We start from the raw sequence: 22555 nt of genomic DNA on the forward strand, positions 1-22555 counted from the left end.
ATCCTCATACAAGAAGGGGGAGGGTGGATGGGATATTGGAGTTATGGACAGGAAACCAGGAAAGGGGATAACATTTGAAACTGACCTGTTGGACTGTAAGTTGTATCTGTCACATGCTTTGTGTGGTGATGTCTAAAAAACTGTTGCATTCCAATGAATCCATCAGCCCCAATCTGCAAAGGCACCCCCAAGACAGTCACCATCCCCAACAAATGTGCAGTCTCAGAAGCAGCATTCCTCTCAGGATTCAAGGCAGAAGTCCATCTTCTGCATATGCATCAGTCGTATGAGCCAACATGGGTACACACCTTAACTCTCCAAACTCTATAAACCGAAGCAAGCAATCTATTGTATGACATCACTCTAAGCTGACTTCATTAAACAGAATTTGTTTTGTTTTTTTTTTTCTCTTCTTTTTTTCGGAGCTGGGGACCGAACCCAGGGCCTTGCGCTTGCTAGGCAAGCACTCTACCACTGAGCTAAAGCCCCAACCCCCAGAATTTGTATTTTTAACTCAGCATGGTGACCTTCATCGAGTAATTGATCCTGGACAGTATGAACAATAATATCCAGTCTGTCCATGTTGCTTATAGCTGAGGCTTGTTTATCTAGCGACTCCATGGGCTGTCATTCTAGGAGCCCCTTAGGCCTTTGTGGATCTTCCTCATCTGGAACTACCTCTTTGCTCCTATGGTAGGTTCCAAATTCTTCCGAAGGTTTTTTTATTCTGATTTAAAGCATCTCATAGCATCTGTTCTATGGCTTTCAATCTAGTAATCCATTTTTCAGCCCTTTCCTTCTCTTAAGTCTGCTTTATTCTGGTCACTTTTAAAGAGGCCATATAAAATTGTAATTGTTACTGGAAAAGGAATTGTAAGCTGAGAAGCAAAACGGACCCAGAAGCGTGTGTCATTGTGTGTCTCTCCATTTTTAACACAAGAATATTTTCTTTTTAACGTCTAACTCTCTTTGTAAGTATTTCTTCTTATGATTTTCTTTATGCCCAGTTTCTTTTCTCTTTAACTGTTTTAAACTTTAATCCTTCGCCAGTTCAAAACATTCAGGCTTTTCAGTCTGGGCCAGGTTTCCGTTGCCTGAAGTCATTTCCACTTGACTGCACCAGTGTCTCTGCTGTGCACAGACAGTTGGTGCCTGACTCCGTCTCCCGAGGGACAGTTCTAGCAGGCTTTTCCGTGGACCCCCCACTTTCACCCTTCCTGGAATGGACTGTGGTTTAAGCATGGGCTGACTAGCACTCTCTAGCGGTCTTTTCAACCTCGCTGTGAAACTGCTGTGCTTGGGAGAAGCTGCAGCTACTGTGCCCTCAGTGTGAGGCCCCAGTACAGCTTGCACTCATGCCCCACAACTCTCTAAAGAAGCCATGCCAATGAAATGCATTCGACTTTGAGTCTCTGCATCTGTCTAGGAACCTGCTCTGTTTCTGGAGAATGCTTATTCCTGCCTTCCCCCTCTAAGCCTTGTTCTTTCTAAATTTGGATTTTATGCCCTGAGAGAACAATTCTGAGACATCTTATTCATGAATAAATGCCTAGGCCATAAGCCTATTCCCCGACTAGCTCACAACTTAATTACCCTGCTTATTTTAGTCTAAGCCCTGCCACGAGGCTGGTTTCCTGGTCCTCTGTTTCATGCGACCTTCTTCCTCTCTGGGTCCTGGGGGAATCTTTACCAGGAACAGTGCCCCGCCCCGGGCCCCACCGGAACTCCTGCCTCCTGTTTCCTGCCTCGGCTCATTGGCCATAGGTATTTTTATTGACAGGAGATGCTTTCATAGGGTACACAAGAGAGTCTACATACTTGTTGTGCCACCCTAGCATACCTTAAAAAAACAATCAGTGTACATTCATTGTACATAGTACTGCTATGTGCAGCTCTTCTTCAGAAGCATATAATGTAGTTTGAGCATATATATACTATATGCTCTATACATACTCCTTTTCTCTTTTCCTCCCCTTCCCATTCTGTTAGTTCTCTTGATCTGATGAGCTGTTTTGCTTCTTTCAAGTCTGCATACGTGGATTTATGTATCTGTGTGAAGTCTGGGAACCATAAGTGAGAGAGAGAGAGAGAGAGAGAGAGAGAGAGAGAGAGAGAGAGACAGAGACAGAGAGAGAGACAGAGAGAGAGAGAGCACTCAGCATGTGTCTTTCAGACAGGACCATCTATGACCATCTTCAGCTGCATCCCTCTTCCTGAAAATGACATAACTTACTTCTTATGGCTGAAAATAATTTTCATTACGCACATGTGGTGGTTTGAATAGGAGTGGCTCCCATACAGACCTGTGTTTGAATGCTTGGCCCATAGGGAGGAGGTATGACCTTGGAGCAGGTGTGGCCTTATTGGAGGAACTGTGTCACTGCGGGCAGTGAGGTCTCCTATGCTATGTCCAATGGCACAGTCCCCTTCTGCTGGCTGTGGATCAAGATGTAGAACTCCAGCACCATGTCTGCCTCTCCATGTCATGCTTCTCTCTGTGATGATAATGGACTAAATCTTTGAAACTGTAAGCCAGCTACAATTAAATGCTTTCCTTTATGAGAGTTGCCTTGCCATGGTGTCTGCTCACATCAATAAAACCCTAACTAAGACAGAAGATGCTATCAGGAGTAGAGTATTGCTGTGATAGGCCTGACCCTGTTCTTGTTTCAAAATGTGGATTTTGGGTCTTGGATTAGAAAATGCTTTAAGAGCTGTAGAACTCTTAGTCCTTCTCAAGCACCATGTCTGCCTGCAATCCACCATGTTTCTCACCATAACTACCTCGGAAACTGTGAGCCAGCCCTAATTAAATGGTTTCCTTTATGAGAGTTGCCTTGGTCGTCATGTCTCTTCACAGCAGTAAAACCCTAAGACATTCATATCCACCATATTTCCTATATCTGCTCTTCTGTGGTCATATGCTTAGGTTAATTCTGTAACTTAATGGGAAGCAGTCATGCACAAACATCTCCATGATATGTTGACTTGCAATGCTTTCAGTAATTATCCAGGAATGGCATAGCCGGGTCACATGGTAGATCCATTTTAGTGTCCTGAGGAATGTCCACATTGGCTTCCAGTATGGCTGGAATAGTTTACATCCTTACCAGCAGAGTACGTTGGCTCCTTTTTGTCAGCAGGAGAAGGAGCTTGTAGAATTAGGACATATTCTAGACCTCTGACACACTTAGGTTTGAATTTCAACTCTTTGTTCTCAAGCTCTTCTGCTTTACCCAGATAACTGAATCTAAATCTCAATTTTCTTATTTTAAAATCAGAGAAACATACACCTCACAGAATTTATGGAGAAAAGTTATGAAATAGTGTGTATGGAGTCTCTGGCATAGTGTTTAGTACAAAGTTCACGATAAAATTATCTTTTTCTCTCCCTCATTCTGGTAAGCACCCTTCTTACCGAATACTCTGCTTTGCACTCTCAGAATTGGAGACTCTATTCTCAATCCCGTTAAATCTCTAGATTAAGAATTATATTACGGGAGAGGGAACCTATCAAACTCTTAAGGCTCTGTTGCTTAATATAGGGTGCCCCCTCCCCCGACATAAGCCTTATGTTGTATAGGACGCCTTCTACGGTCTTTTAGTAATGCCAAGCTTCCTCTGCCCACATGGTGAGGAATCAAGGTGTGACTGGAACAGCCTCTCACTTTTCACATCCATTCTGTCCTCTTTTAACACATTGTTCAACAGGAGCACAAAAGACTGTAGTTAATTTTAATATTAGTTACATGAAATGCTAAACTTCTGAAATGGTTACCTTTTTTAAAATAATAATAATAATAATAATAATAATAATAATAATAATCTTTAAGTGTACATCAGAAGATTTTTCCTAGAGCCCTTTTGCTCAGGAATATATTTGATGAAGTAAGACACATTCATAGACTATTCTGCAATTAGAATATTATTTTATAAGTGTGTGTGTGTGTGTGTGTGTGCGCGCGTCTGAGTTTGTGCTGTGTTTGCGGGTACCCATTTGGGTTAGAGGTCTTGGATCCCTGGAGATGTAGTTACAGGTGGCTCAGCTGCCAGACACAGGCACTGGGAATTGAAGTCAGGTCCCCTAGGAGAGCAATACAAGCTCTTAACCACCGAGCTATCCAGCCCCTAGAATATTAATCTAATCTAAACTTTACTCCCCGCTCCCTTTTAAAATTCTTATTACTCTGAACACCAGCGATTGAACAATGTGTTAAGCTTCTTTTGGGTATATATTTTACATAGAGAGCCATTATAGAGAATCTAAGTCATTCACAGTTTGGATAAACAGCAGGTCACTTGGATTTTGTTGTTGTTATTGTTGCTAATCAAAGGCTACAAATTCACGGAGCTCTGCCTGCCTCTGCTGCGACTGAAGGCAAGACTGAAGTCACGTCCTGCTTTCCTTTCCTTAGCCAATGAACCTCCGGCACCAACCTTCACAGCTGACAGCTGCTTTTGGTCCGAGCTGGGTCTGCGGCTGCGCAAAAGCCAAGACCCAGCATGCACCGCGGCGAAGGCGTCGCTCAGGAAGCTCAGTCCACAGGGAGCAGCGTAGTGCAGCGGGACCTGGCCGGTAGGTGTGTTTGCAGCCTGCGGGTGGCGCCACAGACCTGTCTCCCCAGTTTGTTTCTTGCCGAGGTGGTGTTTCCTCTGACTTGAGACTCCATCTTTACCTCAGAGCCTGGCGGCCTGAGGAAGGAGCCTTCCTGCCCCTGAGGGGCCCTGGCGGGGAAGTTCCTCAGTGTTGGCTTGTAGAGCCTCTTGCTTCTCAGGCCTGTGGTGAGCCCTGTGAATTTATGCGTTAACTATCTTATCCACCGTCCTTTATTTAAAGAATCAGGGATGGGACACACCATGAAGACCACGTGGGTCACACGAGCAGGGAAGGTGATTTTCCGGAAATCACTGTGCAACACTAAATATAGTTAAACGTAGGGACATTCTCAGTGTTGGAAAGAAACAGGAACAGCAAAAGCCCAGGACTTGAGGACATCTCAATAATCTGAGTTTTCTTTCTTTTTTTTTTTTTTTCTATTTTTTTTTTTTTTTTTTTCGGGGGCGGGGGGCCGAACCCAGGGCTTTGGGTTTGCTGGGGAGGGGCTCTCCCCCTGGGCAAAATCCCCAACCCCTAATCTGAGTTTTCTTGGCTTTTTAATTTTGTTTGTGGGTCTTCTGCCTTCATTTATATCCATGTACACGTGCATGTTCAGTGTCCAAGGAGACTGTGGTACTGGGAATTGAAGCCCCGTCCTACTCTTAACGGCCGAGTCATCCACCCTCTCGCCCTTTAGGTCTACGGTCATTCATCTTCAGAAGAGGAAGGCCACCAACTCGAGGCCAGGTGATTTGGCCAGAGTTAGTTAAGTTTCTCCAGAGTGAATGAGTTCTTGACTGCTAGCCTACTTTTTCCCATGGAGATGCTGAGGTTACGTGGCTTTCCTAGCCCTAGTTTCCTGATTTCTAATCCTCGACGGTACACCTTTGGGAAAAAGCGACCCCAATTCTTTTCCCACATGTAACTGCTCATAATCACTTCTTATACAGTTGGTTTTCAAGCCTAAGTATAAGGGCGTGAAGATTAAACAAACGTATGTCTTACCGATATACGTACACCAGTCTGTGCTCGGGTATTAGTTTGCGGGCGCATCATCAGGTAACTGCCATTACGATTTACTGTATTCACCATGTGTCGGGGCTGCAGTAGGTACACCAGAAAATGTCTTTGCTGTCAGAGTTGGTTTGTTGTTCCCTCGTTCGTGCGATAAATGAGGAAGTTATGGAGCAGCAGGTCTCACCTCAGCAGGAAGAACTTGCTAATTATTAGAGCTGTTCGTAAGTAGAGTGAAACTGCCTTGGGAGACACTGACTGCCCATCAGCCAGAGCGAGTCTCGTTTGCTTTGGTTGCTTTCTAAATTTAGCTTTGAACTATTTCTCTATTAGGTAATGTGCAGAATGTAAATCTAGTTGACATTAAAAAGTTTGTGATTTAGTTGGTACAGTGAAATACACCTTTAAACAGTCTTGTTGAGAAAATATGCTAAGTGTTCAACAGAGTGAGGCAAACTCTGAATAAGTTTCCTTTCGTTAAAGGGTTAGTGTCTTGGAGTAGACCTGGTTTTTAATAAGCTTTTAAGGGAAAGTATTTTTGTAATGGAACTTTTAAATGTATTATCTTAAAGACTTATTATTTGGGGGGCTGGAGATACGGCTGTGTTTCCAGAGGACTTGGGTTCAATCCCTAGCACTTACCATGGCAGCTTACAACTGTTTGTAACTCTAGTTCCAGGAGGTGTCACGTGCTCTTCCGGCCTCTGTGACCACTGGTGCCCAAGAAGAGCAGAGACATCAAATGCTCTTGGAGCTGGGGTCGTGTGTGGTTTCTAGTCTCTGTTCTAGATTCAGGGACTCAGATTTGGGTCCTCTACAAGACTAATGCATACTTTCAACTGTTGAGCTATCTTTATGGTCCTGAGTAAGCCATCTTTGGAGCACTCAGATTTATACAAAATTCGAGACAATAATGCACAGTATGTCCAATGTGGTGGTTTGACTGAGAGTGGCCTCTATGAGGTCATATATTTGAAAATTTGTCCCCAGTTGGTAGAACTGCTTGAGAAGGATTAGGAAGTGTGATCTTGTTGGAGGAGGGATCACTGGGAGTGAGCTTTGAGGTTAGTTCGTTTCTCTCTCTCTCTCTCTCTCTCTCTCTCTCTCTCTCTCTCTCTCTCTCTCTCTCTCTCTCTCATGCCTGTGGATGAGATGTTTGCTCTCAGCTACTGCTTCAGCACCATGCCTGTCTGCCTACTGCTGTGTTCTCCACCGTGATTGTGATGGTCTCTAACCCTTTGGAACCATGAGCCCCCAAATTAAATGCTTGAAGTTGCCTTGGGCATGCCTTGTCTTGGCAATAGAAAAGTAACTAAAACACCTCTATAGCCAGTATAGCCAGTACCCTTCCCCTAGCTCCTGTTGTTATTAATGATAACATCTTTGCCCAACTTCCCTATTATTAACATGGTTCTACTATATTTAATAAACTGGTCTTGTTATATTATTATTAACTAAAGCCCAAGTTTGTTCAAATGTTTTTAATTTTTACTTAACATCTTTTTTTTAATCTGTTCCAGGATCACAACCTAGATAACACATTGAGTTTAATCAAAATATTTCCATGGATAATTAGACTGTAATCTTTTTTCAGATTTCCTTTAATGGCCTTGGTTTCTTTATGGAGTACTTACTACTCAGATCATTTGTAAGATGACTTTCTATTGAAACTTGTGGTTTTTCTCATGACCAGATGATTTACTGAGAGGAAGGCTATGTCATACCAAAGATAGATGCTAGTAACACAATCTGTGATTGTCAGTATAGACCACACCAGTGAATGAGGTGGCAGTGGCAGGATTCTCTGGTACAAAGCTGCTACCCATTCCACTCCATGCTGTACTCTTCAGAAGAAAGTCACCATGTGCAGCATCACCTGAAGGATCTTAACGTTGGGTCATCAATTATTTGGAGTCTGTGTGCCTGTTGGGGTGGGGGTAGGGGTGTTACATAGAGACCAGAGTGGGACATGAGGTGTCTTCCTCGTTGCTCTGTTCTCCGTTTATTGCCTTGAGATAAGTGACTGGGAAGCTTATCTTTCCAGCTAGGCTAGGTGGCTAATGAGCTCTCAGGATCGCTCTGCCTCTGCCTTCCAATGCTAGGCTGCAGCCGTGGCCTTGCCTGGCTTTGTACACGGGTTCCGGGGATTCAAATCCAGGTAGGCTTTTATGTGCAAGAGCTCTTGCACACGAAGCCATCTCTGCAGCCACAGTTCCCACACATTAGTTAGCTTAAAATTTGCACTAACGTGAACTCCTGCGTGGTTATTTTATACTTTCATCTATAATACAATTCTGGTTTTCATTTGTTTGTTGGAACTGTTCTGCTCACCATTGGCTGTTTCGTTGGCCTCCTCTGTCCTTATGCTCATCAATGTGGTTTGTTTTTTTGCATTTGTTTTGAACATGTCCTTACTTCTGGGTGATACAGAATTCGGCCTCTTCCTACATATTTCCCGCCTAACTCATGCGATCAGCCATGTCTCCAAGGAACCTAGTTCCTTGAATTGGAGAATTCTGTAAAAATTTGGTTTGCTAGATGTTTGGTTGCCAAATGTGCATGTTTCGTAGGTGATGGGAATTGCCTACAGAGTAGCATTCAGAATTGTTGTAAAAGGCTAAAGATTCCTTTACACCGATTCCCTTCCTACGTTACAACCGACATAGGAGCTCGTATGTCTCCTGGTCTTTGCTCCCTGGCTCTATGGGTATGGGCTTAAGAACTGGTACCAGAAAATGCTATCGCTGAGGCTGCTCTGGTGCTATTACCATGGGTCAGAACATCCTTTTGTCTGAGTTTGCGTCCTCTATTTGTATGCCGACACTGGTAGGGTAACTCTGTGGCTTACAAACAGACAAAACTTTAGGACTCTCACAGTTGTTGACATGCCCTCTTCTCTTTAGGTTAGTGTTCTCCAGACAATTCCTTCTAAATGCTGAGAGAAAGCTCACCAGCCAGGCCTGGTGGCTCACGCCTGTGGCCTTAGCTCTTGGGAGTGGGAAGGAAGAGGACCGAGTTTGAGGCCAACAAAGGTTGCCGAAGACTTTTCACCACCTGTTTTTCTTCACTCACTCATCAGATCTCTGTTTCCTCCGGTCCTCATTCCCTCAGATTGCAGCATCCTTAGAAGCTGGGCTTATCCAGCGGCATGTCAATGGATGGGCGTGGTGGGAAAGAAAGAGCAAAATGGACAACCACCATTATTATCAGCTCATCTCTTAAGGTAAGGAGCATTTAGCCCACCAGTCTTCATTTACAAACCTTAAACACCGCATATTAGGCAGCATTTTGAAAGCTCCTTGGCTTAAAGAATCCCCCGTTGTGTGAACCAGAGGGGAATATGCTAAGTGTATTTCTAAGGTGGTTATAAAGGTTTTGCCTTCAGTTTCAAAACCCCAATTGCCTAAATCTTTGAAAGTTGGAAATGTTCTAGTGCCATTCCTTAGGTGGGATCTCATTAGCCCAGGCTTCAAACTCGCCACAGAACTGAAGACCTAGAGGATGTCTAACCTGCCTAACGACCCCAAGCACAGTGATTACAAGTGTGTGCTACTGCACCTGGCCCATGGTCTTTATATTTCCCTTATGGCTTCTTTAAAAAAAATAGCTGGCTTTTATTTGTACCTATTTTACTTATTTTTCTGAGACGGGGTCTCATGTAGTTGAACCTAGCCTCAAACTTGGGTATAGCTGAGGATGGCCTTGAGTACCGGGTCTTCTGGTGCTCCTGTCCCCGACGTCCCAAGAGCTGGGGATATAGACCCGTGCTGCCTTCCCTGTCTTGTTGGTGTATTCTGGTTCCGAATCCTTCAGTAAACTAAATGTCCATTAGATCAGAGCCCCCATGATCTCATAACTCAACACATCCAGAGGTGGTCAGTGTTTAAATGCATTTTTTGGTGTTATTTGACAAAAAAGATCCCGAGAAACAAATCTTTGTGGTTCTCTGTTATGAGTTGTAACTGAAAACTTTCCTTGCTATTCTCTTGTAATTTCATTTGCTGACATTTTACATTTGAGTCAGTATTTACTGAAGATTGGTCTATGGTTCTGTTTTCTTTCTTTGCACAGTCAACTGGTTTACCTCTGCAGTCTCCCCTTGTCCTAGAGTCCTTATGTGCATACATAGCTTGGAAATTAAGGCTTATAGAGATTGCCTGGGCGGGGAAAGTCTCCTAGTTGTAGGGCACTTGCCAGTGATTGCAGAACCCTAGATTTAAGCCCCAAACTTGGGGGTGGGGTGTGTCAGATTCAGTCATTTGTGCTCCTAACCTCCTAAGGAATGTAGAAAAGGAATGATTTCTCTATACTGTGTTGGGAGTATATTGTTATAAGTTATGTGTTTGCAAATATTTACCCATACTGTAGAGGTTAAATTTGTTAAGTTGAACTCTGAAATTTGCCATTTCCATGGGGAAGATTTTCATATTGGAATTCTTTTTTATTGTTTAATAAACCTTTGATCAGTTAAGTGCAGTTTTCTATTTAATGTGCTATTAAGTTTAAGTGCTGTTTTCCATTTAAATCTGTATTTTCTTTCATGCAAGATTTTCTGGATTCTAGTTTTAAAGACTATTACTAGATATTATATATTCAGGAAGGTTATTATACCTTTTCATCTGTGATGTATAAACAAGACAAAGCAAGTTTTTAATAAGCTACGCTGCCCTTCAGAGCGCGTGGCGGACTCCAATGCATATCCAACACCAAAGGAGGCACAACAGTGTTCTCCAGCCCGAGCTGCTTTGTTTAGGTGCTGCTGAGGCTGAACCGAGGCTCTCTGCCGGGCAAGTGCTCGACTGCTAATCTGCATCTCCAGCTCCAGTCTTTCCTGAACAAGTAGCATCTTTCCCTATTTCGCAGATATAAAGCAGTTTGGAAAATGAAGTCTTAAGTTCTGATTGTTTCTAGGAAACCCTCAAATGCCCTATTTCCTTCGCACTTTCTCTTTGTCTGTTTCTTATTTGATGATCATAAGTCACCAGCATGGTGCCATGGATCCTCAGGGTCGGAGCCAGTCATTCCCAAACCTTGCTGTGGAGTCGCCGTCTTGGTCTGCCTGCCCCTCAGCAGACCAGCGCCTGCTCATGGAGCTTCTCTCTGCTCCCCTGAAGCCTCTGCTCCTCTCACCTCTGCCTTTGTTTTGTTTGTCTTTTCCTGCTCAATATACTCTTTTTTTTTTATTTTAAAGATATGATTAACATTTTAGGCAGCCTTGCTGCCTATTGTATATCTGGTGCCTCCATTCATATATTTTAGTTCTTTACTAAAATTTTCAAGATCTTTAATCTCCTTGAACATAGAAGCAGACCTACTGTGACTATTTATGGTGGTTCTCTTTCATGCAAACTTATCTGTATGTGTGGCTGGTGTGAGTGTGAGTGTGCGTGTGTGTGAGTGTGCGTGCGTGTGTGAGTGTGCGTGCGTGTGTTGTAATTTATATCTTAAAATTGTACACATAATCTGAGGTCTATAAGAATATGGCCTTAATTCTGTAATAGAATTAAATTGATGCTCTGATTGCCAAGCAAAATAGAAGTTCTAATTTTAGATGAATAATGCATTTAATATAAGTTCTAAATATTACATATCATACACTTTCAAATCACATCACAAGGCTGGTCAATAGTAGGGGCATGTGCAAAGCTCCCGATTTGGTTCCCAGCACTGGAAACAAATTTCACATTTATAATGCAAGTTTAACTGGGCGTTGTTTATTTGTATTTGCTGAGTCTGGCAGACCAAGCCGCGTGTCAATAACTAGTCGTGTGTGCATCTAGAATGGCACTGGCTATGAGAATGGGGATAGCAGGCTCTCAGGTCTCTCCTGTAACAGCAGATCTGCTGTGAGGAGCCGGGCTGTGAGGAGCCGGGCTGTGAGGAGCCGGGCTGTGAGGAGCCGGGCTGAGAAAGGCTCCTCCCAGGTGCTGCAGGCTCTGGCAGCTCTGCCGCACACCGCCGCTTCCAGGACTGAGGTGGTCGAGGCTGCTACACTCCTATGAGAGCTGCTCCACTTTTGTCAAAAGCTCTGCCTGGTTTTCCCTGCCCTTCTTGAATTGGCAGGTGCCCTTGGGGAAGAAATGGCCTACATGTTGGGGTCATAGCTTTGAGTTTTTTGTATAGACCTTGCCCTTACAGTTTCTCACTATCCTGCTAATTCTTTGATGTATTTGTACAGATTTTTTTTAAACTCTCGTTTTTTCAATTTCTATTAACAGAGAGTTGGCCTAAATTACTGAATGTGTCACTGCTGGAAGCAGTGTACAATTTAAAAGGCACGCAAGAAAGGGGCATGGTTGAACTGCAGGACCAGGGTTCAGTAACATGAAATGCTCTCCTTGGGTAGGAAAAGAAGCATATATTTTAGATTGCTTAAATTACATTGTTCTGAAGGAAAGTATAAATTCAGTTTAGGTAAGGAGTGTGTGTGTGTGTGTGTGTGTGTGTGTGTGTGTGTGTGTGTGTGTGTGTCTGTGTACATGTATGTGGGTGCAAGTACACGAATTTTCGGAAGCCAGAGGGGAATGCCATGGGTCCTGCCCTGCTTTTCTCTTCATTATTAAGACAGAGTTGCTCACTGAATCTGGAGTTAGGTGGGTAGCCAGCAAGCCCAGTACCGGGGTTACAGACATGTGTGACCATGCCTGACTTCTCGTATGACATCTAGGAATTTGAACTCAGTTCCTAATGCTTACCTAAGATGTGCTCTTGCCCACTGAGCTATCTCCCTGACCTAGTTAATTTTTTTTTAAGATGGAGACTAACAAGCTTCAGTTCTATCTAGTTAGGAAATATGTCAACCACTTAGGTTTTAGCCCTTTGATAAAATCTAGTGGTTTGGATAGAACAGTAAATAAGGTAATTATTTTTAATGATATGTAAATTAGAATGTAGTAATGCTGCCTTTATCTACTTTCTGGCTCATCCACAGTAAATGTAAAGACATGTATTGGGGATTTGGTTGTCACCGATGCGGTATTCTACATTACTATACAGACCTCTCAGCCATCTATGAAACAGCTCCCAGCTTCTTTGACAATTATACACTAATGCAGGTCAGAATATTGCTGGGTCATTTCCGAAAAAGAACTGTCCCTAGTCCTCTCGGTTTTCAGTTCTCTGACACTGCTCCTCATTTTCCGACCCCAAGGAACACTCAGCTTCAGCAGAATAGTTTCACTCCTTCCTTTACAGTCTCTTGCCCCAGAGAGTAGGTTTGTTTCTGTGGTGACCAACCTTTAAGTGGGAGAGTGATAAACCATTAAACACTTTTAATTATTTACCAGCTGTAATAAAAATCATTTCCAGTATGTCTTATGTTCATGTCTCTGAAAATTCTTTTTTTTAAGAGTAATGAAATTGCAACTGCCCTAGAAAGTCGAAGCCACAAGGTTCGGTATTCTGACACGTTGGAAAGTGGATCGATTGTATTCTCTCTCTCTGGTACAGTATCTTTGTTAATTGCCTTTACACTGTTTGTAAACTCTGTGGATGCATTTGCTGGTTTTTGTAGTTCAGCAGTGACGTCATCTCTTAGCGTGTTATCTTTTGGAAGAGTGAATGGCTGCACTCTGCGCTGCCACAGAAGCAGTGCCCACGGCAGCTGTGGGGTAGAGTGGCCTCTTCGGTTAAGTGGTAGAAGATGGAGAAAAGTACTTGCTATGGAACCCAGGTGAACATAGAAAGCTCCACCTGCCTAGCAATAAATGTAAGTTGCTAACAGAGGCCAATGGTGTAACTCTGGCCAGAATTTACATACCCAAGCAGATATATGATATATTATTATGATTCACTGAAATAAACATTGAAGAGCTTTATAGGGACAAATAAATGTTCCTGAAATTATAAATTGTGTGTGAGACATGGACAAAGTTAGGGGTTAAATTAGGCTAAGAAGGTGCTGGCGATGTGGAGGGACAGCCTCCACCTGTGCTTGGGAAGTACAGAGTGACAGGAGTGAGGGAGGGAGGCAGACTTACCAGTGTGTGCCCTGTCATAGACAAGCCTTCGACCCCAGTGCAGGTGTCCAAGGCGAGCCTGCGCCACAGTGAGGCCATCGCAGAATCAGAAAGAAAGAAGCAGTTCTGTTAGGAGGTTTACCATTCTAGCAGGGATGTTGGAAGGCAGGTGCTTTCTGAATCATCTAAAAAGACATGCTGAAAATTATCCAGATCCCAAAGCATTCCTTCTGCTTAAATGGAAAACACTCCAGAGAAAAAGGGTATTTTTGGTGACTTGTATGTTTTGGTTATCACCTGTATGCTTACAAACAGGTATTCTTTACATGTTCTTGAGGAGGGGGACAATGACATTCAGAGACATCAATAAAATGTACAAATGCATTCAGTCACTATGTAATCACACAGCTCTCTGTAGGTTGTGTCCTGCCTATATTTTCTGAACAGCTATAACTAAACTCAAGTCTCCCTTAAGACCATCCAGATGACTTGGTCCCATTTCAGACACAAGGTACCTGCCTATTTCAATACATTAATTTACATGTTTCCTCCCGAGGGAGGAAGGTCTCTTCAGTAAGAAATAACTGAAGATTTGCTTTAAACTTCCTTTCTCTCACTGGTTCTCACCTCTGAGTCATTATAGAATCTAGAGTTGCTGAACACATGCGTATAAGGTAGTGGTTGTGGGAGGGCATGGTACCTCCTGGACCTCTGTCCCTGTACCTCCTGGACACCTGTCCCTGTACCTCCTGGACACCTGTACCTCCTGGACACCTGTCCCTTTGCCTCCTGGACACCTGTCCCTGTGCCTCCTGGACACCTGGGCCTCCTGGACACCTGTCCCTCCTGGAATCTGTCCCTCCTGGACACCTGTCCCTCCTGGAATCTGTCCCTCCTGGACTCCTGTCCCCATGCCTCCTGGACATCTGTTACAGTGCCTCCTGGACACCTGTGCCTCCTGGACATCTGTTACAGTGCCTCCTGGACACCTGTGCCTCCTGGACATCTGTTACAGTGCCTCCTGGAACCTGTCCCTGTGCCTCCTGGAACCTGTCCCTGTGCCTCCTGGACACCTGTCCCTCCTGGAATCTGTCCCTCCTGGACACCTGTCCCCGTGCCTCCTGGACATCTGCCCCAGTGCCTCCTGCGTACCTGTCCCTGTTCCTCCTAGATACCTGTCCCTGTGCATTTTCTTTTAGCTCTTTACTCATATCCTTTGGAATAGCTTTTCTAATAAGCCAGGAAATATTTTCAAAGTTTTAGTATGACATTTTTTTTTCAGTTTAAGTTTTTATTATATAGTCCTGGATGGTTGTTTCGATAGCCTGGAATGGCCTTGGACTCACCACAGTTCTCCTGTCTTAGCCTTTCATATGCTGAGATTATAGATGTGAACTACCACACCTGACCTGAAGGGTTAACTTTTAAAATAGACCTAATCTTTTAGTTAAAAATTAGGTGTCAATTTCATGTGCCCAATTCCTTGGCAGAAAAAAAATTACTGGCCAATGTTTTTCCTTTAAACATTTAGAACGAGTCATTCTGTTTTTGAGAGCATGTCAAAGAAATATCCAAACCAATTTGTTATATAAGAATTGTAATAAGGGGTTAGGGATTTAGCTCAGTGGTAGGGCTCAGTGTCCCCCGCTCCGGAAAAAAAAAAAAAAAAAGAATTGTAATAAATTCTACCCCTTATGAGTTTGCGGTCCCTGGTCACATTGAGCTTACGCGGCCACGTAACGACATCATATTCACTTTTCCTAGGAGTTGCATTTCTGTTGATGGATGCCAAGGCGTGCATGACATCAGCTGAGGAAGTGTTTCTAACCAAAATCGAGAAGTTTATTAACATTCACCAAAATAGTTTTTTGGTTCTATTTGCCCCACTCCATGGACCTGAAGAAAGGAATCTCATGTTCAGGATTCATCAGAGGTATGGAAGCAAAGCACAGCCAGCTTTTCTTACAGTTTTCTTTACTTCAGTGTTTAATGCTTTTAGGCAGTTGAGTTTTGCTAGAAGGTAAACTTTATAAGCTGTCATATGTAATCAAACAGGGCAGACAGCTACTCCTGAAGTCAGGGTGACCAGAGTCGATGTTGATGACAGGCCTATTCTACAAAAGCAAACCAAAATGAGCACTAAATCCTGGTTACACAACACCACCTCAGATCTAGGGCACAAAGCAGGATGTGACTGAACGAACATAGGTAGAACACAGCTCTGGCCCCTCCTTGTGCTACCTGTGACAGACAGCAAATACCAGTCAGTCAGTCACTTAACCACTTTCTTTCCAGATTCTTGGGCAGTAATTTACGAATACTTCCAGTACACAACACAGTAAATGCTGTTGATCTTATGTGCACTGTAGCTAAGGTAAGTCACCTGGAAGAAAAGACTGAGACACAAATATATACATTTTGGCCAGAGATTTTACAGTTCTGATTTTAAATAAAATTTTGAGATAATATAGCATTTCTACCCTCCATTTGCTTCTTAAATCCCCATGCACTACATACTACACTCTTAGATTTATGGCCTTATTTTTGTTACATATGTGTTCCTAAGTACATAAATATAATCTGTTCAGTCCCTTTAATGTTATTTGTATATGATTTTCAGGCTGACCACGTTGTACTGGATTACCAACTTGGGAGTTTTCCCTGGGGAAGACCTTTCCCCTGATGTCAGCATTCCTGGGCTACCTGTTCTTAGTCAGGCCTGGAGTCTCATTAGCCTTTCCCTTCCATGGTATCATTCCTATTGCTGGTGACCTTTGGGGTCATGCCTAGCCATCCATGTTGATGAGACTTCATGTGTGTAGCTCCTGACACTTTTAAGAGACACAACCTCACAGCAAAGACCCTATTGTTCTGGCTCTTAAAACCCTTGACCCCCTTTGCAATGCTCCCTGAGCCTTTAGGTGTAGCAGTTGTGTTGTAGTTGTATCAGAACTAGGACCCATAACCCTGCATTGATTGGTTGTGGTTTTCTGTAATGATCTTTTCTCTTCTGCAGACGTTTCCTTGATGAGGGGTGAGAACTACACTCACTGTGGATATGACAAACATTTGAAGTGTAGTTAGGTATTATGCTGGTTTAGTAGTGGTTGTAGGTTTTCCTCCAAGGTCCATGACTTCCCTAGTCCGGGGTAGTTGTCAAGGTTGCCAGTATGACTTCCCTCTTTCTTTCTTTTTCTTTTTTTCGGAGCTGGGGACCGAACCCAAGGCCTGGTGCTTGCTAGGTAAGCGCTCTACCACTGAGTTAAATTCCCAACCGACTTCCCTCTTCATGAGCAGGTCTTAAGTCCAATTTCAGAGCTGTTGGTCCCTCCTAAGATATGCAGGCCACTACTGCACCCTTACAGTTGGTTATCATGCCATGCTGGTCACTGTTGTAGTTCAGACATAATACTGGGTAGGACTGTTGATTGCTTCCCTCATTTGGAAGCATGCATGCCCCTTCTGGGGTTATAAGGTTGCTTCCCTCGTTTGGAAGCGTGCACAACCCCTTCTGGGGTCAGAAAGGTAATCTTCAGAAAAGCTTTCAGGTCAGCTCTGGGCCCTGTGTCTGCAGTGCAGTGTCTTCTGCAATAAGGACTCACCTTCCACCTGAGGGCAACCAAGAGCAATACAATTGCTTCTAATGTTTTGAGCGTCCCTTGAACAACTCTGACCAAGAACTCAAAGGAGAGCTTCTCATGCCGAGTATTGGGGTGTGTTAGATGGTCTACAGCTCTTCAATGCTTGTCAGCTCCAATGGGAAAATTATATATTTCAAATTATATATTTACCTACTGACTTATGTACAGTATAGGTATTTTAAGGTAAACTCCTTGTGATATTTTAAAGACGTCCTTATTGATATTAAGGGTTTTGTTTTTAAATATGTCTTCAAGTTGTTTACCCTCTTGAGGATTGTCAAGATTCCTGCTTTCCACTTATTTCTTTCCCAAGCCTGACATCTTCCCAGTTTACTTCTGGTAACTTCCCCACCAGTTCAATTTCTTCTCAGGTAGCTTCTCCTTGGAACTGTTCATGGACATGTCCAACTTCCCTTCCTAGTTTTTGCACTTGGGAATCCTAAAGCATTTCTAATACTGCATTTTAGGGATTTCAGTAAAGCTGCTTAAAGACAGTTCAGGTACTCAATCACTCTAATTCATACACAGTGTTTTGGCACATCCATGTCAAGAGATGTTTGCTGAATTATCATTTGAGGCAGGATTTCATTCTGTAGCTCTGGGTGGCCTAAAACTCTCCATGTAGACAATACTGGTTTCAGTCAAACTCATAGACATTCACCTGCCTCCGACACCTAAGTGCTGGGATCAAAGGTGCGTGCCATCTCTCCAGCAGAATGAATTCTGTAATATATAATCCTACAAAAATACTCTTTCTATAAATAATGCTATGTGTTTACATCTTTTTCAGACTACCTCCAAACCACACATAGACAGCATCTGCTACAGAATGATAACAACTAAAGCTTACATCATAGAGCAGAGCCCTGTTTGGAGAACACTTCAAAAGATAGAACTGAGTACTGACTCAGTGAGTCCAGATTCACAGTAGTGAGCGTGTGTTCCTCCTCTGGGGGAATAGCAAACTAATTAACTTATTAACTTGTAATGTCCAAATGTAGACTTAAGGGTGTTTATATTTAAAAGAATATGTATACAGTTAAATATTATTTTATTTGGGGAGTATGGTTGAGTGTTTCCTTTAATGTTTAAGAGTGTAGCTGCATGACCAGTGCTACCCTAGCATATACAGGACCTTTTAAACACTACAGGGAAAAAAGAAGATAACTGACACATAAACAAAACTCATAGTTTCTTAATGATTCTAAATATAATAGGAAATGAAAGTGCCGAATTTATTGGTTGGACTAAAGAAAAAGCCATGCACATTTGGGGTTTTCTACGATTAATCTCTGCAGGCATTTTCATATGTAACTGTTTCTTGAGACCGGGTTTCATGTGGTAGAAGTTGATCTGTAACTCTGATCCTTCTGCCTCTCCCTCCTAATAAAGGTACTGGGGAGTCCCCCAAAACTGCTTCCAAGTCAGGAAAAGGGGGAAAGTTACAAACCACCAACCATTTTGAAGTAGTTATATTTCCACAGTGCTGCGCTGTTCAGCCTGACAGCAGGCACTCTAGAGCGTTAAAGAGCACCCAACAAGCACACAGCCGATCTGTTTTTTCTTTTTATAAATTAACAAGTATGTGGATGAATAAAGTATTTGAATCTTCTAGTACTTTAAAAAAACGTGTATGAGCTTTTGTTTTGTTTTTTGAGATGGGACTTTTTCTTTTTGTTTTTGTGGGGGTTTTTTTTGTTTTGTTTTGTTTTATTTTGTAATGTGTAGCAAGCCTGGCTGTCCTTAATCTCACCTTGTAGATCAGGTTGACCTCGAACTCTCTGCCTTTCTGTCCCACATGGGTACCTGGTGTCATGGAGGCCAGAAGAGGGTGTCACCTCCTCTGCATCTCAGTTACAGCTGTGCCCTCCATGTGGGTGCTGAGAACTGGACCCAGGTCCTCTGCAAGAGCAGGAAGTGCTGCTCTTCACCACCGCGCCATCTCTGCAGGCTTCTGAAAGCAAAGGCTGTTTACTGCTGATGTGCATCAGAAGCTGACGGCCAAAACAACGCTGTCTTGTTAAAAAGAATTATGCAATTTTTCTTGTAGTAAAATTTCTGCAACTATTTTATGGCAGTATAAAGTATAATGAAAAATGGCATTTTATTGGTTTTTATTCATGAAGTAGAGCTTTTACTTCATCCCAGCGTTTTCCTCAGAGGTAGACTTTGATTTGATTTCAATGAGTTCTTCGACTCGAGCCAGGACACTTTCAATCAAGTCGAATGTGAAGAGGGCGGAATGTAAGACCTGAAAAGCCAAGCCAGAGCGTCACTGTTGTTAGCACACCGCTCTTTTGAGGGACGGCCTTGTTCAACCACCCAGGCTGGCCTCCAGCTCCCAATGCTGCATCAGGCTCCCCACTGCTGGGGTTCCAGGCCCATGTCCCCACACCCCGAGGGCATCAGCGTTATCCATGCTGCCTCTGAAGCAGCACACCAGAGACTTCAGGCTGGGGTTACCTTAAGCTGCATCTCAGGAGGCATAGTGGGGATTTCTTCTCCGCCTACAGTCACAGAACAAACACTTTTACACATCGAGGCTGCTGCAGGGAAGAAAGGGCATTCCACACTTAGCCCCTGTAACAGGTTGAGGGTCTCAGCACTGTGCGTGCGTGTGAGGTACTGGTATCAAACCGAGGGGTCCTGAACACTCAAGGCCAATGCTTTACAGCTGAGCTGGTCCCCAGCCCCAATAGACCTATTTCTTTGTGTGTGTGTGTGGTGTAGCGTGTGCATGTGCAGGGCCAGGACAGCCTGGGGGGGTTGGCTCTCTTCTTCCACCACTTGGGTCCCAGGGATTGAATTCAGATTTGGGCATGACTGATGGCAAGCACAGCACTGAGCCATCTCGCCATCGCTCAGATGGTAACAGTACATTGATAAGCTACTTTGGTTATCAATGAGGTAACGCCTTGTTATAAATAAATAAAATTAAGCACTAGACTTACGAAATATGTGAACTGAATCTTTAGAGAAATTGTCTTATTTTGGCATGTATAGGATACGTAAAACTTTTTTGGTTTACTATATTCGATTATTGTCTATACAAGGATTGCTCTAGCAGAACTGCTAACTTTAAAGAAGTAATTCTGAATCTAATTTATTTTTTACAATTTGTGCAAATTTACTATGGGACAATGAGGGGTGGACCATTGATATAAAAAGAGTTCAATGGGACCTGAGGAGAAATGTTTGTAATATACCCATTCACATTCAGAACTTAAGCCTTTAAAACACAAAGTGTTTCAATTTGGTTTAAGTCTTCATTAACCTGATTTCAGTATTGGCTAAGAATCATTTTAATTACACAGATATTGCTTTTACAGCCCCTCGTTTTTGTATAAAGTGAACATGTACTAAAATGTGATAGTTTGGGGCTAGAACAATGCCTCAGTGGCTAAGAGCACTCACTGCTCTAACAGAGAACCTGGCGTGTTTCCCAGCACCCGCAGGGAGGCTCAAAAGTCCTGTACCTCCTGTTGCAAGTGATCAAGCACCTCTTCTGACCCACAGGCTCATGCACACATACAGTGCACATAAATACACTCGGACACACACACAAAATAAATATGAAAAATATGGTCATCCCAGAATCTGAGTGGTTAGACCTCATGGCAAACAAAAGTACACATTTTACGTAATTATGTAATCACCAACCTTGGCTATTTTGTTGGCTGTTTTTAATCTCTGCTTCATAATGTGCCTTTGACATATTAAGTCCTACATGAAGTGGCTGTAGAAAGTTATTTTCAATCTTTCCAAGCTCTGTCCATAATCCAGTCTGTTCAAAAGATTTAATGAACAAATTAGTTACTTGGTTCAGCAGATACAAGATGGCTTCTTGTTAATAAACATCCACCAACTATGAGAAACACTGACTACTGTGCCACCATGCTGCTGCTATGCATTGAGTTGTGACGTCAGTCAGCGGCCCACACACACACACATACACACACACACACACACACGTACACACACACAAACACACAGACACACATACACACACAAACACACATACACACACACACACACACACACACACGTACACACATATACACACACAGACACACACAGACACACATACACATACACACAAACACACACGTACACACACACACAAATACACACACGTACACACACACACACCACACCACACATACACATATACACACAAACACATACACATATACACACACACATATACACACACACACACACACACACACACACACACACACACACACACACACGGGGCACACTGTTCATCACTGCTCCACTCAAATATCCCCTTGGTTTTGAGATCTGTGACAGAATTAACTGGTGTGCTATAGTTTTTCGTCTTCTACAGATCATCTCCACAAGGCTAAATACTTCAATAGCCTCATCACTGGACTTCTCAGGTGATGTGCTTGCCACAGGTCACATTCTAGAATACTGATGGAGACCTTTAACAAAACTAACTTTGGATTTCTTGATGACCCGGACAGATGGTCAGTTTAGCATTATTCTGTCATATATCTGAGTTTTTGTGTCAAGATCATTTATACTGCTGGTACAAAAAAGGGAGCAGTAGTTCCTTCCTTCCACATTTCCTTTTTTAAAGGAAGGAGAAGTGCAAGGCATTGGTGGTATAAGACCTCAGATACTCTTTACATTGGAAAGAGGAATAAAGGGTTCAGGTTCCTTAACCACATCAACGAGATGGAAGGTACTTGCTCTATAACGAGGTACAGGAATTCTGTGAATGAAAGCTAGACCAATATAACAATGCCTCCGCACATACTTCCCCTGAAATCTGTCACACCCATACATTGTTGTTAACGTATAGTAGTGATTCTCACATACGCAGATAGACTGTGCCCTACCCACAATACCCAAGTTACAGAGCCAGCTTAGGTGCCTGCAAACAGGACACAGAAAGGAAATCTGGTATGTATATACAACAGAGTATTATCCTGACATTAAAGAATGTCATTCCAGGAAAATGAGAGTAAGACAGACACTCAGGCAGATGACTCATTGTCTCTCAGATGCAGGATCGACACTTTTTTTTTTTTTTAAAGGAAAAGACAAGGGGAAGAGGTACTGACTGACTGAGGAGAACAGAAGCAGTGGGAGGAGGGAGCAGGCACCAGAGTAAGGGGTCCAGGGTAGAAGCATCCTCTGCAGCCCTGAAAGCACAGCCGTGAAACTCAGTGTCTGGTCCACTGATGGGAAATGCAGAGGTCTAACGAGAAACCAGATTCAAATTCAAACTTCAAAAGTATACCTATCTAGTCCATCAACATCTATGGATCCATCCTGGGAAAAAAAAGATCAATCTGTAATGCTTGCATTGTAGA

The 22555-nt window shown here is 43.1% G+C and overlaps 2 protein-coding genes across 5 annotated transcripts in view; one reads left to right on the plus strand and one right to left on the minus strand.

Annotated features, from left to right (window-relative positions):
* The first annotated feature begins 5499 nt into the window (after positions 1–5499).
* Positions 5500–18141, plus strand: C11H1orf146 (chromosome 11 C1orf146 homolog). The gene is made up of 6 exons (XM_032916457.1): positions 5500–5656; positions 8723–8834; positions 12961–13054; positions 15334–15502; positions 15865–15943; positions 18001–18141. Exons 2-6 carry the CDS (start codon positions 8760–8762, stop codon positions 18139–18141), a joined length of 558 nt encoding a protein of 185 aa, XP_032772348.1. The 5' UTR covers positions 5500–5656; positions 8723–8759.
* A 758-nt stretch (positions 18142–18899) lies between these two features.
* The window catches only part of Glmn (glomulin, FKBP associated protein), a 39950-nt gene continuing 36294 nt past the window's right edge, over positions 18900–22555 (minus strand). For 3 of the 4 annotated variants that reach the window (XM_032916453.1, XM_032916451.1, XM_032916452.1), the window contains exon 17: positions 20009–20994. In XM_032916453.1, coding sequence (XP_032772344.1) covers positions 20863–20994 — 132 coding nt within the window. In that variant the 3' untranslated portion in view covers positions 20009–20862. Of the gene's footprint in view, positions 19462–19673; positions 19757–20008; positions 20995–22555 lie in introns of those variants that run through there. The other variant, XM_032916455.1, reaches the window with a different exon arrangement.

Source organism: Rattus rattus, chromosome 11 (genome assembly GCF_011064425.1).
Source record: "Rattus rattus isolate New Zealand chromosome 11, Rrattus_CSIRO_v1, whole genome shotgun sequence".
In the NCBI taxonomy this organism is placed as follows: domain Eukaryota; kingdom Metazoa; phylum Chordata; class Mammalia; order Rodentia; family Muridae; genus Rattus; species Rattus rattus.

Coding starts and splice junctions, on each gene's coding strand:
- C11H1orf146 (XM_032916457.1), top strand. CDS start 8,760: ATGTCAATGGATGGGCGTGGTGGGAAAGAAAGAGCAAAATGGACAACC. Junction 15,503..15,864: donor ATGTTCAGGATTCATCAGAG/GTATGGAAGCAA, acceptor CTTTCTTTCCAG/ATTCTTGGGCAGTAATTTAC. Junction 15,944..18,000: donor TTATGTGCACTGTAGCTAAG/GTAAGTCACCTG, acceptor CATCTTTTTCAG/ACTACCTCCAAACCACACAT.